General features: G+C 54.0%; 1 protein-coding gene across 1 annotated transcript in view; it reads left to right on the plus strand.

Moving 5' to 3' along the window:
- LOC120953087 (mucin-5AC) overlaps positions 1-17,668 on the plus strand; it is a 51,547-nt gene that overhangs the window by 31,451 nt on the left and 2,428 nt on the right. The window contains exons 2-4 of the mRNA XM_049606554.1: positions 5,515-16,448; positions 16,521-16,908; positions 16,986-17,605. Of these exons, the coding sequence (XP_049462511.1) occupies positions 5,532-16,448; positions 16,521-16,908; positions 16,986-17,605 (11,925 nt within the window). The 5' untranslated portion in view covers positions 5,515-5,531. The remainder of the gene's footprint in view (positions 1-5,514; positions 16,449-16,520; positions 16,909-16,985; positions 17,606-17,668) is intronic.

Below are 17,668 nucleotides of genomic sequence, written 5' to 3' on the forward strand. Positions count from 1 at the left end.
AGTGGTGGTTGTGACCACCATCGGAAAAGCAAAAACTAAAACGATCTTTTAATAGCATTAAGGTGTAAAATCTTTTCCAAAATACGCGCAAACACAAGGGTGACTACAGTGGGCAGAATGCGACCAAACGGATGATAATTTTAATGGGGAAAGACGTGAAAAAGTAGTAGTTTGATAGAAGTTTACTTAGCGCACTGCTTTACGGAATGTGTTTCTGTGTGGGGGAAAATGCGTGTAGGAATAAGACAGGCACCTAAAACATCGCAAAGTCACTGGTCTGCGCCAAGTGTGTCGAACTCTTCGCGGTGTGGGGATGGTCAATGATACTTAACCGCTAAAATGGTTCCCAAATCTAGAGTGCATTGAGAGTGAAAAGTCTATTTCCATGCTGTAAATGTTTCGTCTTGCGGATCGACTCACCGACAAACCATTCTGCTAGGCCTCGTGCCAATAAGTTTTACACCTTTGCCTCAAAACGAATTGGGAAGCGAGGAGCGCACTGCGCACGAAACACGCACGTCCTCGTCGTCATCGTCGTCGTCGTCCAGCAACCAGCGGCAAGAAAGTGGAAGAAACGGTGTTTCTTTCTTTTTGTGTTGCTTGCCCTCCTCATTCATCGTCTCGGCAGCAGCGCCTGCTTGGGTTTGGTTTGGTTTAATGGTTTTCTCTCGCCGTGGTTACAGCACACGAGACACGCTGGAGAAACTGTAACGCTTGACGCGAACATAAAAGAGCGAAAGAAAGAAGGAAAGAAAGCAAGAAAAAAAGTACCGTTTTTGTGCGTCTTTAGGTATTTCGCTGCTATATGTCTCTCTGTTGGATGGAAGGGTTTGGAGGGGGTAGAGTAGCGTACGCGTACGACGTTTGTGTGTCGCTCGGTTTCACGGATGGAACCCCTGGAACACAGGCCTTGCCTGGCGACCCCGGCCTGCTAAGCACCATGGGAACTTTTCGAAACAGTGCTGCTGCTGCTGCTGGTGGTGGTGTGGTGTGGTGTGCAGTGCGTAGCTGAGGGCAAGCAATGAAATAAATATAATGAAACATGGCACAATGCAGGTGCGGGGTAGGAAGGACGGAGCTTCATTTTTTTGTTTTAAACTTAATGAATAAGCGAGACGGAAGTGAGTGTGGTGTAGCAGTAATCACAAGCGAAATGGTGGATGGGGAGGTTTTCTGCTGTCTTGCTGTTGCTGCAACAGGTGACTTGTTGGATGAGCAGCCAGCACCAGCAGCAGCAACGGTTGAGCACGTGAATGGAGCATGAAATAGGGGAAGAAAGTTTTGCGCGAACGGAACGGAAAATTGCAGCAAAGATGAGTTGTGAGCCCTGCGGGAAACTCTCACACACAATGTAATGATGTGTAAGTGTGAGTGATTAAGCGCGTCTATTTTTTTTTTTGTAGCAGAAAATACGGAAGTCTTCTAGAGGGGAAAGCTTAGTTAGTAGAGAAATAGTAAGTTTTTATAGAGAAACTATTTGCTAGAGTGATTTGAAATCTTGTTTTACAACATTTATTTGCAAACAACTCAATCTGCTGCTCAATAGTCATTTTGTCTCTTCAATGTTGAGACCTGAACTTCATTTCTGCATAAAGGGCCCACCAGTTTTAACATAATTCAACCTCCAACACCATGCCACGATATCTTTACATAAATAGAGTGGATCGTTAAAAGACTCACCTCTAATTTAGTCGCGCTTTGTAACAATGTTGAGCGATTTATTGGAGCTGTTGTTTTACTGTCCACTCAAACAACACATTCCACACTTTTTATTGTGCTCATCTTCGCAAGCTACTACTACTGGTGAGGTAAAAAGCCCCATTTAAAAAGAGTAACAATGATGAGCGATTGATTGATGGCAAAGAGTGTCAAGTGTCATTAAATTCACCGCCAAATGGACAAAACATTCCAAGCCAACCACTCACACACTCACACACACAGAGAGATTGGTGGCCTCTGGCTGAGAGCAGCATCTTGAATGAACTGAAAAAGGGGTTTATTATCTTCTTTCATTGGCCCACCCGTTCTTCCGTTGAAGTAAACGTCTTAACTGTGGGACGGAACGGAACACAAATTCACGTTAGAGTTGCGCGGGGATGGTGGGGGGCATGGGTAAGAAGCAGAGCAACAACACGCGCAAAACAAATCCACAATCGATCGACCGCCGCCTACTCTGCTCTGCTCAGTCGCTCACTAAAATGCACTCTCTTGCTCTGTGGCTGGACGTCCATGCCCTCTCCTCCTCCCCACCGTCTGTCCATTTCCTAACCAACCGGCTCGATATCAGTTCCGTCATTTGCATTGCAAATTGCACACCACCACCACCCAACCACACCTGGGGGGAGGAGAGGGTTGTTGTGCAGCTTCGTTGCAGTGTAAAACCCTGCACAAGAGCTGCTCCTGCACCCTGCCCCAACCATTCTCCTCCTCCTCCCTTCTGTGCGTGGTTTTGTGCCCGCCTGTGCCCTCGTAACTCGCGGGGCACTGGTAGTCATAAAAATAATCATACCTTTCCTCCTCCCCCTGCCCCGTCACTCACCTCTCACGGGTGCACGAGAACTGTTGCAGTTGCAGAGTCGTCGTCTCGAGCTCTGGGTTGTGTGTTGTGTTGTGTGCACGTCGAGAGCACTATTTGTTGTACGATTATCGTGTGGTGGTGGGAGGAAAGGGGAGGAAGGTGGTAATTTTTTTATGGTCCGATTGGCGTGCGCCGGCTGTTTGGCCTTCGCCATTTGGCCATCGCCACCAGATGCAGTCCGCCCGCTCGCACCCACCTGGGTGCAACCTTTACCTTTGCGGCCGTGTGGCCACGAGTGGCCAAGGATGTTTGGAGGAGGCCTTCTTGTTCGCTTCTCCTTTGGTGAGCGGTTCTATTAAATTGTAATTAATTTAAAGTAACAAACCTGCGCCCCACGCTTTTGTTGCTGCGAGTAGTAGTAAAGCGAGTTTAATGAGGTGGATGATATGTTTACGAGCGACAATAAGTAGAAAATAAATATGTTTATGGCAGTTTAACGAAATAAGATGTAAACTTCTTCTTGGGTTGCTTCTTTGGTCTTTGGTATGTTGTGTATGTATGCTTTAAATTCTTTTGTTTTATGAGATGCATAACTTCTCCAAGGAACTGACTCATAAATGTTACTTGTTTTTTTTACTATGAACATATTAACATCTTAAACAAACCATTAAACAAATCGATAATTCCAACCAAACACTATGCGCCATGCTTACCCCTCCGATGCCTAATTATTCATTGCATATTGTTTGTTTTTTTTTTTTTTTTTTGGCGAAAAGAAATACCCACCCGGCCACTTTTTTATGGTCAGACAAAATAAAGTACCCCATCGTAGTACTGTCAAGGTCGTTGACCTAAATATTCTGCTCCTCTCTCCCTCTTGCGCGTGTGTGTGTCTGTTGTTGCGCTCATACCGTTGTTTATACACACACGCACACGCCAATTTGTTGATGCGCTCAATTTTGCGCAAAGAAACAGATTCGCGCGCTCTCTCTCGCGGTTTGGTTGGTTGGGGCGCAAAGGGGGGGCCCACATCATAACGCCGCGCCGCGTCACGGTCACAACGAATGGCGGCAAACCGGATGATGGGGGTCTTGGGAAGGGGGGGTATACATTGTTGTCGTCGGCATACATATGGGGACACCGCGGTTTCGGACTGTTGTCATGTAGCGTGTCGCCCTGTGTGTTCGCCCGCGTCTTTGCGTTTTCGCAAGCGTGTCTCTTTTGTCGCAGTTTCGAGTCGTATTTTATATTGCTCACTGCAACCTTCTACTCTTTTTGTCTTTCTGTGTGTCTCTCTTTCTCTTGCTCTCTCTCTCGCCGGGATGCACTTTCTTGCAGAACCGGTCTCGAGACGCAATTTGATTGCCCGGCAGAGAAGCGGCGACGGTGGGGGTTTATTGAAGAACATAAAAAGGAGGGCGCACCATTATATGGAGAAAATGTCCAATGAACGGGCGTGTGAGAAGTGAAGAAGAAGGAAGAAAATGTGCCAGACACATACCAGAGAGAAGGGGAGGGAAGGAACAGGTCGTTTGATAATAATGTTTTCGAACGAGAAAGTGTGAGAAAGCAGCAGCAGCAGGGGAGGGCGGGCAGTAAAGTGAAAGACGTTCCTCTCACGTCGGGGCGAGAAACGATCACGGTAGCATAAAATTTGCATTCCATCATCGTGCACCCTTCCTCCCTTCCTACCATTCATCCCCCTCTCTGTTCCCTACTGGTCGTTAATAATCGTTTCGTTGTTTAACGGACGCCTCCACGCGGTCTCCGCCGACCACGGACGAGAGCCGTTTTTGTTGGTTGGTGTGCGCTTTCTCCACGCTCTTCTTCCGACCAAACATCGCTATTTGTTGCTCCAGGCTGGTGTTCCTCTCGCCTACTTGTGTGCCCGGTCTATTTACTGCCCCCGGTCCTACACAAAACATGGGCGCCATGGTGATGGCAAATTGACCGATTCGGCGTTGCGAGTGAGCAGTGTGGTAGGTTTAATATCTCGTCATACCACACAGTAGGCGACAGTCGCTAGGTCAGTGAAACCCCTGTCGATAGACAGAGACATGAGGGACTGGGGGGGACGTCGGGACAGTCGGCACGTTTGGGGGGGAGAAAATTAAATCAGCTGGAAAGTGATTCGATTCGATTTGATACTACGGGAGTTGCAGCTACACTGGTACCGTTTGTTTGACCTCCTCCTCCTCCTTGTGTTTGGTAAATTTGATGCAAAACCCGCGACGGTATCGCTCTCACGTTCTCCCTGTTTGTCCCGATTGTTTTTCTGCTCCCCTTCCCCCAAGAGACAGGCTTGATAGAGCGTGCCTAACAAGTGATTGAAAAGAGCATCCCTTTAGCGGTATCAATTGCGTGACTTTGGGCGTTTAATGCGCGGGCAAATTTGCCTAAAGGTATGCAATTAGCATTACAATTAGCTTCGTGTGTAAAACCGTACGTGCTCGTTTGGAGAGTTTAAATTGTTACGTTTGGATAAGAGCGCCACGCACTCGCAGGACAACGTCAACCAATGCTCAACAGCTTTTTGTCGTCAATATGACCACGCAGATAATATTGAATATCACCTAACCTACATTTTGCCCTACCTTTTGGCAAAAGTTGGTCATTGCTGTGTGTGTGTCAACGACGACCTCGAAATTTCACTATCGCAAAACGCATCGAGCTGCAGCGAGAGTAATTTAATTGCGAGCCACCCCATCCCCCCGGGGTGTGTTTGGATCGCGTTATCAGTAGGGACACAGGGCGAGAAGGTGGGTGGATAATTTACGAGCGAATGCACAGAGCGATGATACGTTTAATTGCAACTCTGGTTAAGTGGGGACTAGGCTTACGCGCAGCAAATGGAATTAGTCTATGTAATCTGTTTTTCCAAATTATTGATTTGTGCTGAACATCGCAAGAACTTACTCTACACATATTCCCTCAAAAGATACACATTTACGACAGTGTGATTAATGGTTCCTTTTCCATTTCATTCTTCTTTGCAGCATCAAACCAATGAACGATGGAGTCATCACAAGCAGCAACAGTGTCGGCCCCTACAACGGTAGCTGATCCATCCACAGAGACATTTACAGCTTCCACGGCTACGGCACCGTCAGTGGCCGTTAACAGTCAGTCGCCTGATGCAGCACCCGTCGCTGTCTGCACTCCGGCAGTGGAAAAAGAAGTTCCGGCAGCAGCAGCAACAACAACAAACAACCCAGAACAAAGTGAACCAAAAATCGAACAAGTGACTACTCCGGCCGACATGGAGACAGAAACGTCACCGTCGCCAGTTAGCACGCAGCAGGAGGCCGTCGATCCACTAGCAGTTCCGGAAGAATCGCCCGAGATTAGTACCACCTCCGTCGAGGGGGAGAAATCGACAGCAGAAAGTACGCTAAAGGAGCCTAAACAGGCGGCGGTGGAGAAGAATCCACTGGCGTCGAATGATGGGCCGATGCCGGACCCGGTTGCAAAACCATCCACATCATCCAATGATCCTGCAAAGGATGAAGTTTGCTCCAAAGAATCATCTTCGGAGCTTTCCGAGTCTTTACCCACGTCGACGTCCTCTCCCGGTGGAGATCCAACACTGAGCAGTAGTAATGTCGTGGAAGAAGAGACGTCTGTAAGGAGAAGCTCCCCAGTACGAACTCCACCACCGGTGGTAGAATCATCTACAGCTTCACCGGAAAAGCTGAGCTCACCGGCTGTCAGTGACTCGCGTGTACCATTGAAGGGATCAGCGTACTCAACGTCATCCACGGTGGATAGCAGCAGTAGTGATAAACCTGGTGACAGCAGCGCCGACACCGTCGAAGAACGGCCTAGCAGTAATTGTAAGGGTAGTGATAGTGTAAATAGTATTAACAACAGTGACTGCAGCAGCAACAGCAACGAGGCAGAATCTCAAGCGACTGCCACGGACGGTGGCTCCAAGAGCCAGGAAGCGAACACGACAACATCCGCTGCTCCGAACGAACGAATACGATCACCACCATCTTCCGAGATCGCTGTGCCGACAACGGCAGAGGTGACTTCGAATGCTGTGATAGGGAAAGAGTCCAGGCCGGAAGGCAATGTAGACCCCAGCGCGAATGGAGTAGTGATAGAGGGACGGCCAGAGCCTGGCAAAGGCGCAAAGGAATCTGAAGAAGGATGTGAAAAGAATCCGAACACTGCGGCGATGGATGACTCCGGGCGATTAAGTGGACGGGAGCAGACGAGTGAAAAGAGTAGCAGCAGTGCTTTCGACGGTCAAACAAGCGAGGAATCACAAGCTGCAGCGAACATCAAGGGTGTGAAAGAACAACGAGAGGGCGCGGTTCTCGAATGTCGTGAATCTGCAGCCGTCCCACCGGAACCTGATCCCGGTCCACCCGTGGCGGAAGAGTCCAAAAGTGCCGAAGGCTGTAAAACTCTTCAAGCGATCGATACAGCGAACAGTAATAGTAGCAAAGTAGAACATCACAGCTTGATGCAAGCGTCCCAAAACGCCGTGGCAGCCGTGGAGTCGTCGCCGAGAGAAGACAAGACGAGCGACAATAGTGATAGTAGTAGAACGATGGGAAGTCTCAATACGGGAGCACCCAGTCGGCCGGATTACCATCAACCGCAGCAACAGCAACCACCGGTGTCCGCCCGCAATCCACTCCAGTTTACGGAGGTAGCGAACGACGAGGTTGAGCTGAAGGTGGACGGTGGTCATCTGCTTGATCGCGTGATCAAGCTTTCACTGCTCAAAGGTCTGCAGGATAGTGGGAAACGGTTGGCAAAGAGTAGCCTTATCATTTCGGGAGCAGGTGCTAGCGTGGGCGAAGGAGCGAATGGTGAGGCAACGCTGGCGACCACTTCCTCCCTGAGCAAAGCGAAAAGTGCAGCTGCCGGGTTACGGTTGATGGAAGAACATAAAACTACACCACCCGCACTGGTAGCCAACGGTGGAGTTGGTGGCAGTGGTGATGGAGCTCAGGTGCCGGTGAAAGAACCGGCAAGCAGCACGAAGGAGGTGGCAGATTCTCCCCAACAAACACCTTCGGGGGGAAGAATACGTCATTCAAGCGAGACTACAGTAAGCAGTAGTCCATCGGGAGAGTTGGACGGTGGAGTGCGTAGCAGCAGCAGTAACAGTTCGCTGGACTTCCGAGAAGAGGAACGCTCTGGACCGACACAGGAGGTCGCATCGCCAGCATCCTCCAGCTTGGAGGCATCTTCGAGCCGAAGTTCCGCATCGGGACGTGACTCATCGGTCGCTCCGAACAGTAACGACGGGCATCTGCCCGTAAAAGCACGCAAACCACAGTACTACGCCAGTATTCCGGACTTTTCGAAACAACAGTTCGCCTCGAGCACATCCACCTCCTCCTCCTCGTCCTCGTCCTCTTCCGTGCCAACGTCGACCACAACGGCGACGAAGAGTCTCACCCAGCTGCACATGAAAACGCCCGACTTTAGTTGCCTAGCGTCTGGCACGGCATCATCGGTACCGTCCAGCCAAACGTCGCCGTCTTCGACCACCACCAACTCAACAACCTCGACCGCCGCTTCGATGAACGTGCGCACGACGAGCGAGTTGAAAATCTCCAATCCAGACTTTACCAAAGGGTTTGCGGCGCAGCACGCGCACTATGGGGCGCATGGCAACTACCCGCCTACTTCGAGCTACGAACAGCAGCAGCAACCTGGCAACAGCTCCTCACCATACGTATCGCAGGATACGTTCAGCAAGCTTATCAAGGAGCGAAACTACATTGCGGATTTACAGTTGAAAAATCCACCCCCGTCTCAAGGCCCGCCCGAGGGTCCAGTGGTTGTGAAAGGTGCTAGTTCCCAGAACGAGTATCCGCCCTCCTCCAGGGGAGTGGTGGTAGACACTACATCTTCTTCATCATCATCATCGTCATCAGCAGCAGGAAGTAGTGCGTCTTCTTATGGACACGCCCCACAAACGTCCAACAATCAGTACCGTCGCTCAATCTCGGGGACGGAGAATGGCGTGGAACAGGAACCGAAGGCACATGTGATCCACAAAAGCGTGGCACCCCTGCCACCGCCACCTGCCTCTTCTCAACCCATTGGAGGACATCATGCACCGAAAACGTGGAATCCTCCCGAATTTAGCAGCAAACACTTTACTCAAGCACCACCGACGGCGTCCCATAACCGTCCTTCCAGCGGTGCGAATGGATCTGGACCATCCTCGACATCACCTTCGTCGCGAGATCCATCACCCGCTCCTTCATCATCCTCACCACATCAACCGCCGTACGGACCGGCCGGTGGGTTAGTGAACTACGCCGGAAAAGCTCCCCACGCAGGTCCAACGTCCGTCGTCGGTACGGAGCGAATCATTGTGAACAATGTGCGAACGTACTATCCGGAGGCATCTGTGCCACCTTCGGCGGCGTCGGCACCAAATGCAAGTGCCCATGCTCACCCCGCTTCGCCATACACTTCGTTGCCGAAGGTGAAGGATCCTGAGTTTCGGTTGGATCACAACAAAGAGCAGCTACTACTGCAGGAGGGAACGATCGTGACGGTGAAACAGCCCTACCCAAATCACACTACCGGGCGTGGTCCGCTACCAGGGCCTCATGCTGCTTCTAACCCCCCTCCACCTTCTACAACCCGATCACCGTCCGCCGAGAGACGCGAAGCGCAGATGATGCAGAATTCGCAAGATATCCTGTATCGCGATTACAAGCAGCATAAAAAGCCTACCAGCAGCAGCACGGTAGGGATGAGCAGCAGTGGAAATAGCACGCGTCCTCCAGGACCTGCGGGAGGACAGATGGATCGTAGATCACCGTACGATACAGCGGCGTACTATGCGCATCAACACAGACCACCAGTAGTTCCTCCGCAAGCCGGTGGGTTGATGCATCCGCCGCCACCGAATTGGCCCGCACCTGGCCCTGGTCAGCATCATCCGTCGCATCAACTGCAGCGAGGTCCTGCTGCCCCAGGCGCACGCAACAGTCCACAAGACATGGGTGCAAGTCCGGTTTCATCACCTGCTCCACCACCGCCAACGAGCCAGCAGCAGCATCATTATCAACAACACCAGGGGGCCTATTACGGGCAGTACAAAAATGCACCCAGTCCCGTGTCGGGATCGACGTACGGTTCCAGCTCGTCTCCTTCTCAACCGCAAGGAGCGGGTGGAAAGTATCCTCCCCAACAGCAGCATTACGCTGGTGGCGGATCCGGTACGACTCCCGACAGACGGCACGAAGTGATGGACCGTGGTGTTGGACCCGGCAACTACAAGGGGCTGGACTTCAATATGGAGCAAAAGTTTGCGGAAGTGTATCAGGCACATCAGGCGAAGGAAAAGCAGGCGGCAGCAGAAGCGGCACATGCCGCTGCGTCCAACCCATCGGCAAGACAGCAGGGTCCGAGACATGGGCCGGCTGCTGGTGTGGGCGGTAGTCCGGGAACTTCATCCACTCCCGGGGGACCACCGACGAAGGGACCGGCACCTTACGGACCAACTGGGTACGAGCAGTACCATCCGTACTACCAGCACTCACAAGCGACACCTTCTCCAACGTCTACTCCATCGCCAGTGCCTTCTCCACACCATCGGAAGTACAGTGGTCCTCCGTCAAGAGATCCTTCCCCACTGGGACAGCAACCACAGCAACCGCCACCGCCACATCATCGATATGGTTCCAGTGAGCCGTTGTACCACATCCCACCTGGAGCAGGTCCTCCGACAATGTACATGCATTCGGGGCCACCGAAACCAAACGAACAGGGAGTTCCATCGCATCCTCCCGGACCGGTTACTTCGTACTATCAAAATCAGCCATCGTCGTCGTCCTCCTATTCGAGTGCTGGGTATCCCAACCGTCCGCACCATGCTGGAGGTGTCGTTAGCCCGAGCCAACATCATAACTCCTCCCAACAGTCTGTGATAAGCGGTAATAGCCCGTACGATAGGTATGCTCATCCGTATACTACCGGCGGACCGCCTCAACCCACACCCGGAGGACAGGTGCAACAACAGCCCCATCAACAGCAACAGTCGTATCAAGCAAAGCCTTCGCTTCCCTATCCACCGGCAGGACGTCAGCAAGGTCCTCCACCATTGCAACCAACTCCACCATCGGCAGGTGCTGCACCATCCGCCGTAATCCATCCACCTGTGGCGGGAAGCAAGAACATTCCCGTGCGTGTAATTGCTACAGCACCGCCAGCATCATCATCAGCATCGGCTTCCAGTGCGGGCTCTAATACACTTCCCACGGTACAACAGCATGGACCACCTCGATCGACGGGACAATCCAGCGCATCATCCTCGTCGGCGCCTGTGCCACCATCGCAGGCAGCTCTGGCAGCAGGAGAAGGCAGCGGAAGCACGCAACGAGACTTGAACGCTACCGTCGTGGCAACGACCCCAGTAATCATTGCTCCGAAGCGTGAGTCTCCGCTGGATCTTTCTGTGAAAACGGTTAAGACTAAAGCGGACTCGACGGGGTGTGATGATTACGCGACGAGTGCCAGTAACAGTAGCATCAGCAGCAGTAGCAGTAACAGCAGTGTCGGGAATGGACGACCACGAGAGGTAGTACCCAAGGTGGACTTTAGTCCAAACTTTCAAAAACACATTCCTCCAAGAGGTGCTCCGGGACCGAACTTTGCTCAAGGTTCTTCTGGTCCTCCGGCCTTGGGTGGTAGACTACCGGAACCGCATCTCCCACCGCGTCCAACACCTTCGCCAACACGTCACGTTTCGGTGATAAGTCCTGCAATTCCTCCCGGCTATGATAAGAAAACGGATGCCTACCTGTCGGCAAACTATCGTGCCGTTGGAGGACCGCTGACAACTCCGGCATATCAGTATCCTCCCTCACGATCCGGGCCTATGCCGGGTGCGTACGAAGGCTCATCGTCGTCTGCTGGATCCGGATCTTCCGTGGCCTCGGCAAGCAGCAAGAGCGTGTACTATCCTCCAGCGGGTCCGGAATATGGACGTCCTGGTGGGAAAACGGGATCCGGAAGCATCGTAACAGGGCAAGCGGCCCCATTATCGGCGAGTGCCTCAAACTCTCGCTCTAATCCACCGTCGCACGGTGGTGCCATGGCAGGACAAGCGTCTGGAGCTTCTCAGCCGCGCATGGACGATCCCCGCATCGAAGATCGCAAGTTTGTGGAGAGTATGCTGAAGAAGAAAACGTCACCCTCGTCGGATGTGATGGCGGACCTGCAGGCAGGCAAGTTCCCGACCCGCATTCCGCAGGGTTTGGTACCGAAGAAGCGAGCGGCAGCGGCCGCCGCAGCTGCAGCAGCAGCAGAAGCCGCCCTCACCAAGCAAGGTCCAGTTCCGCCGGGAAGTAATTCTCCTGCAATAGCTCCAACACCCGCCAAGGTAGCCAAGTATGAAGATCCACAGACGTCACGTAGTCAAGCTCCTCCACCACAGGGATCATCTCATGCATCTGTGCAAGGAGCTCCGTCATTCGATGGACGTTATGGACCTTCGCGGGAAGGTCCTTATCCAAGCTACGGTCCTCCAGGTCATCATTATCCGCCCGCCGGCAAACGTCCATCGCCACCTGAAATGTCCAACGGTCCACCTGCTGTACATCCATCCGTGATAACGACCAACTATCACCACCATCCACAGGCCATTTTGCAGCAACATCACCAGCAGCAGCAGCAGCAGCAGCAGCAACCGCAGTATGATGCACGCTACTATCAGCATCATGCTGCCGGTATGCCACCAAAAGCTCGCGACGATCACGTGATGCCCGTGTACCACCAACCGCACTTGAGGGGTGGAAGTGCGGCAGCACCGTACACTGCCCATGCTTACGGTGGATACGCGAAGGAAGAACCGAACGCTCCACCACACCCACCATATCCGCCGCATCCACATACCGATCCGGCGGCATATCACAAGGAGTCTCAATCATTTCGCTATGGCGAGTCCTTGAAGCCACCGCAGGAGCATACGGCTGCCGTCCATCATATGCAATCACACATCCACTATACCGGTGGCAGTGCCGGAGGAGCTATGACAAAGGTTCCACATCAAATGCCACCACATCAACAGCAGCAGCAGCAGCAACTTCATCATCATCAGCAGCAGTCGCACAGTCAAGCACCGCATCATTTGCCGCCTTCTCAATCGACAGTAGCTCCAGATGCGCCGATGGGTGTACCTCAATATCCACCATCGGTTCATCCCAGCTACGGACCGGCCCAGCATCATCGCGGAGCGGATCAGTCGGTGATATCGAAGCTTCGCACCAGCCTGGAGCAGAAGGAGTACGAAAAGCAGCGCATCAATCAGCTTCGCAAGCAGCCGCCGGGAGTGGAGCAACCAACGGAGGAAGATCGTTCCCAGAAGACATCGATCACCAGTGCATCTCCGGTCGCAGCCAGCATTGTCCCTCCGATGCATGAAATTCCTTCACCGTCGTCACGGTTTCGTACCAAGGGTGAACTGAAAGGCTATACACCATTGCCGACGCCGAGTGTGGTCAGCATGCCGCCGGCACGATCGATCGACGATCCTGCTCAGCTGAAGAAGGACGGACAGGAAGGCGCTGGTGGTGAGGAAACAAGTGATGATAAGAAACGGTCAATTGTTCCACCGGCCGATCTGGATGGTGCGTCCGCATTGGACATCCTGGACTGGGGCAGTGCCTGCAACGAGTTTGTCGAGCAGTTGCAAACGGGCAAGAAGCGTGGTCGACGGAAACGAGCTGCTGGGACGACGGCGTCAGCCGCATCTACCAGTGGTCGCGGTTGGCCTGCAATCGATTCCCTCGAACCGACGGTCCCATTGCCTGATGGTGCGTCGACCGATCTTTCGGCAATTCCGAAAGAAGTGCTCAACTCTGCCCGCTCGCCGCATCGTCTGAAGGGTGACCGCAATGGAAGTGAAAGCTCAAGCGATGAGGACAAACCGCTGCTACTGCTTCGCCAGCAGTCTCAGCAACAGAAAGAGCAGGACGGCAAAGGGCCAGTGCAGCCGGAAAAGGTGGCACGCAATCATCGGGAAAGGCAGCGCTTGGAGCTGGAGCAGAAGCATGAAGCAAAGCTGGGTCGCTCGAGCAGTACGGACAGTGAAACGGCACGCGTCGCTTCTGCCGCAGCACAGCGCGCGAAAGCACGTGTTCGGAAGCTGCGTCATCGGTCGAGCGTTGCACCGACGCTGTCACTGAAATCCTCCGACGGGGATGGTGATGTGACGGCCGACGGGGGTGAGGAGGACGGTGGCAAACCGGGCTCAAAGCGTAGGCCACATGCGCTAGCACCAAACGCAAAGCGGAAGCGTATCCGTGGTCCCGGATCACGATCGCCATCGTCTTCCGCTGCGTCTTCCTCGTGCGGGGAAAGCAGCGAGCCCGGGACGAAGAAGTCAACCGGGAACGAAGGGCCCAAGAAGCGAGGTCGACCGAAGGGAACCAGAGCACCTGGCTCAAAGCGTGGACAACAGTCGAGCAACAGCCGATGCCAGAGCGGTGCAATCAAGCAGGAACCCAACGAAAACAGTGATCTTAGCTCAGACGACGAACCTCGAGCCGTGCGTACGCCGCACAAAAATGGATCCAGCGCGGCGAACAACGATTCAGCACGGAAGCGTGGTGATGCAACCGGTGGAGGGGGTGGTGGTGGTGCGGGAGGACCTTCTGGGGGTGGTGGCAATGCAGGCGGTAAAGCACAGCACGGTCACAAAGTGAATGAATCGTCCGCGTGCAACGGTGGGCAAAAGGACAAGAGTGCCAGCGCGAAGAAAAAGTTCGTAAAAACGCGTACTAACTCCCGCTCGAAGGCAGAACTGTCCTCGGACTCGTCATCCTCCAGCTCGGGCTCTTCATCGTCCGAAGAGGAGGAGGAGGAGGAGGAAGCGGAAGAGACTATGACACGGTCGCGCAGCAAGCGGGAAGCCGAACGGCGCCGATCGAACAGCAAAGTGTTGCGCAATGATAAGATCGTCGAAAATTGTCCCAATCCGGGACAGAATCAGCGAGCAGCGGGCACGCGGAATCGCGTGGACAGTGAACGAACGCCGTCAAAAAAGGCCAAAAAGGAGCGTAAATTGTCCGCCGGGGAACCAACGACCAAGCGGTCCAAGTCGCGCGTGGTGGAGTCGGATTCGGACGGTGGAAAAGCGGCCGAATCATCCGCGGTCGTGCCGCGCAAACGTACTCGACAGGCTTCAAAAAACGCGCCAAACTCGTCGGCTGGTTCAGGCGAGTCGGCGAACAGTTCGAGTGAGGGGGAGGAAGGGCAGGCGGATATGGCGGAGCGGTTGCGCTCGCGGAAGGTGGCAAAGAGGCTGCCCGTCGACGGTCAACCCGCCAGTCGAAGGCAGTCCACGGCTAGTGCCACGAAGGGTGGATCGCGCCGGGCGAGCACTACGTCGACGGCGTCGTCGGCGAGAAAGAAAGGCGCGTCCGGCGCTTCCAGCAGCTCCGCTGTGGCTGGGGTGAAGAAGTCGCTCAAAGAGCTCAACCAGCAGACAGCCGTCGCTCCGGATCACTTCTATCCCGGCTGGGAGAAGGAACTGTACGAGTACAAGCGGTCGCTGAAGGTACCGCCCGAGCTGATCACGATCGACGGTGGGTTGTACATGCATCGGATATCCACGTCCCTGCCGGATCTGGACTCGCCGCACCATAGCGATGGGTCGGAAACGTTCTCGGAGATTGTGAAGAAGCTAAGCCAACGTGACGTCGGATCGGCTCCGCCCAAACGCTTCAAAACGAAGGCCGCTGCTAAGCAGCAGCAGCAGCAGCAGCAGCAACCGTTGCCCGGGACGTCATCCTTTGCCTCAACCCCGCCAGTGCGTGTGAAGGAGGAGGAACAGACCCGTCAGGAGCGCAAGAAGCTTGACGATAATGAAAAGTTCAGCTCGATCATTGAGCTGCTGCATCGTCGCTGCCTTGCGGCACAAGCTGCGAAGCCTACGGTCTCATCGTCATCCGGTCGGGGCAAGGGTGCAAAGGGCGCAGGTAAGGGCGCCAACAGCAACAACACCTCCAGCAGTGAGAGCACCAAACCCAAGCAGGAGTACGAACTGTTGCCAACTCCCGGTGCCGAATCGGAGTCACTGTTCAGCAAGAACAGCAAGAAGAAAAAGTCACTCTTCGATACGGCCATCTTGAAGTCGCGAACGCGCACCGAACAGAAGGCGATGCAGAGCAAGGAGATGATCCGCGAGGTGTTTGGAGGGGATGGTGAGCGGCCCCAGTCGGCGCCACCGCTCAGTTGCGACCCAGAACCGCCGCCCCTGTTCGAGGAAGGTCTGCAGAACGTGACGTACGACGAGAAGTACAACGAGCTGATGCGCAACGTCGATCGGATCGTCGGGGAGCTTGATGGTGGAGCGGTGGCTGCGGCGATGACACCGACCCCAGCAACGGTCAAGGTCAAGCAGGAACCTCCGGAAGAGGAGGAGGAGGAAGACGAGGAAGACGACGAGGACGATGACGATACGCAGGACGGGAGTGTGCGGATGAAGGATTCCGAGCGGGACACGCCGTCGATCGCTTCCGAGCGTGGAGAACGCGAACTTCCCGGTACACCGCTGTCCTTCAATGGAGGGGCAGCAATCGCGAACGGGAATGGTGCGAATGGAGTTACAACCACCGCAGGACAGTTGACGGTACCCCCCGCACCGAAAAAGCGTGGCCGTGGCCATCGTACATCCCGTCGGAAGGGCAGTTCGGGGTTTGACTACATTCGCAAGAAGAAGAAACCCTCGCAACAGCACAGCCAGGGTAGCCATGGCAACCAGCAGCACGGAGCGTCCGGTGTGAATGGCGTGAATGGAGCGGTAAGCGTGCGCAAGGTGACTGCGTTCGAGAATATGGAGGGCAAGGACGAGACGCACATCAGCAAGGAGATCCGGAGCTGGGTGCTGAACAAGGGTGTCGGCGAGAGCGTCATGCATAAGGCCGCCCGTCTTGGCTACACGGTAAGTGTGTGCTTCGTGGAGGAGTCGCTTAAGCATGCGTACTAATGTCAGATTGGTTGTTTGTTTTGATAGGACGTCATCGTGTACTGTTTGGAGCGGCTGGACATGGATCCCGACCTGAAGGACAATGCTGGGTATACGCCCCTGCACGAAGCGTGTGCGAAGGGACATCTGGATATTGCCAACTATCTGCTACAGTACGGGGCGAGCCACTCGGAGCCAGCGCCATCGGGGATGCGGCCATTGCACGAGGCGGTGGAGAATTCGTTCGTGGAAATTGTTCGCCTGCTGCTCGCCTTCGGTGCCGATCCGATGCTGGCGACGTACGCCGGCATGACACCGATACAGCTAGCCGAAAGCGATGATATGACGCTGTTTCTGGAGCATCACCTGAAGGACGTGCAAAGTATGGCACCGAACAAGACTGGTTGGAAGTTTGATGGACCTTGGAAGATTCACGGTAGGGTTCGAGGGTGGCGCTGTGTAGGTTGAGTGCACCCAATACACGCTTACTAATTTTAGTCAATCTAACCGTAGATCCAGAAGAGAGTGGCTGCAACGTGTTCTCGGACATTCCGGGATTTGAGGAAGCGGACAGTGGACTGACGACATCACTACTCAACACAAGCGGCACCAGTAGCAGCGGTGTGCTATCGTCCACCTCGAGCAAGCAGTGCGATTCCAATTCCAACATAATGCACTACGAGGTGGGAGGAAGTGCTACCACCACCACCAACAACAACAACAACAGCACAACGACCGATACAGACGGTGGACCGGCACGTAAGCGCAACGGCATCACGGCTATCGCTGCCGCCACCCTGCCGGCTGGGCTGCGGAATGGTAAAATAAAGCGCGAGCTTCCGAAGCAAGAGAGCGAGCAGTGTCGTCTTCCGAATGGTGGGGGCGTTGAGCCACGGCCGAAGCTAGTGAATGGGCAGGTAAGGAAAGACGGAGAGCAGCCGGATCTGGAGCTGCACGATGCCGGCAGTGAGGATAGCGAGGGAGGCGGCGAGATTAACTTCGAGTATGAGGAGTCGGATCGTCCCCTGCCACCGCTGTACGTGCTGAAGGACGAGTACAACGAGCGCTGGATGCTGATGAGCGATCTTTGCACCTTTCTCAAGTTCAAGTCGAAGGAGGCCGTGCTGAGACAGGTAGATAGATTGGATGATGGTGTGTCCGAACGGAATGGAGTTACTAATTGGAATGGTTTCTTT

Source organism: Anopheles coluzzii, chromosome 2 (assembly GCF_943734685.1).
Source record: "Anopheles coluzzii chromosome 2, AcolN3, whole genome shotgun sequence".
Taxonomy (NCBI): Eukaryota; Metazoa; Arthropoda; class Insecta; order Diptera; family Culicidae; genus Anopheles; species Anopheles coluzzii.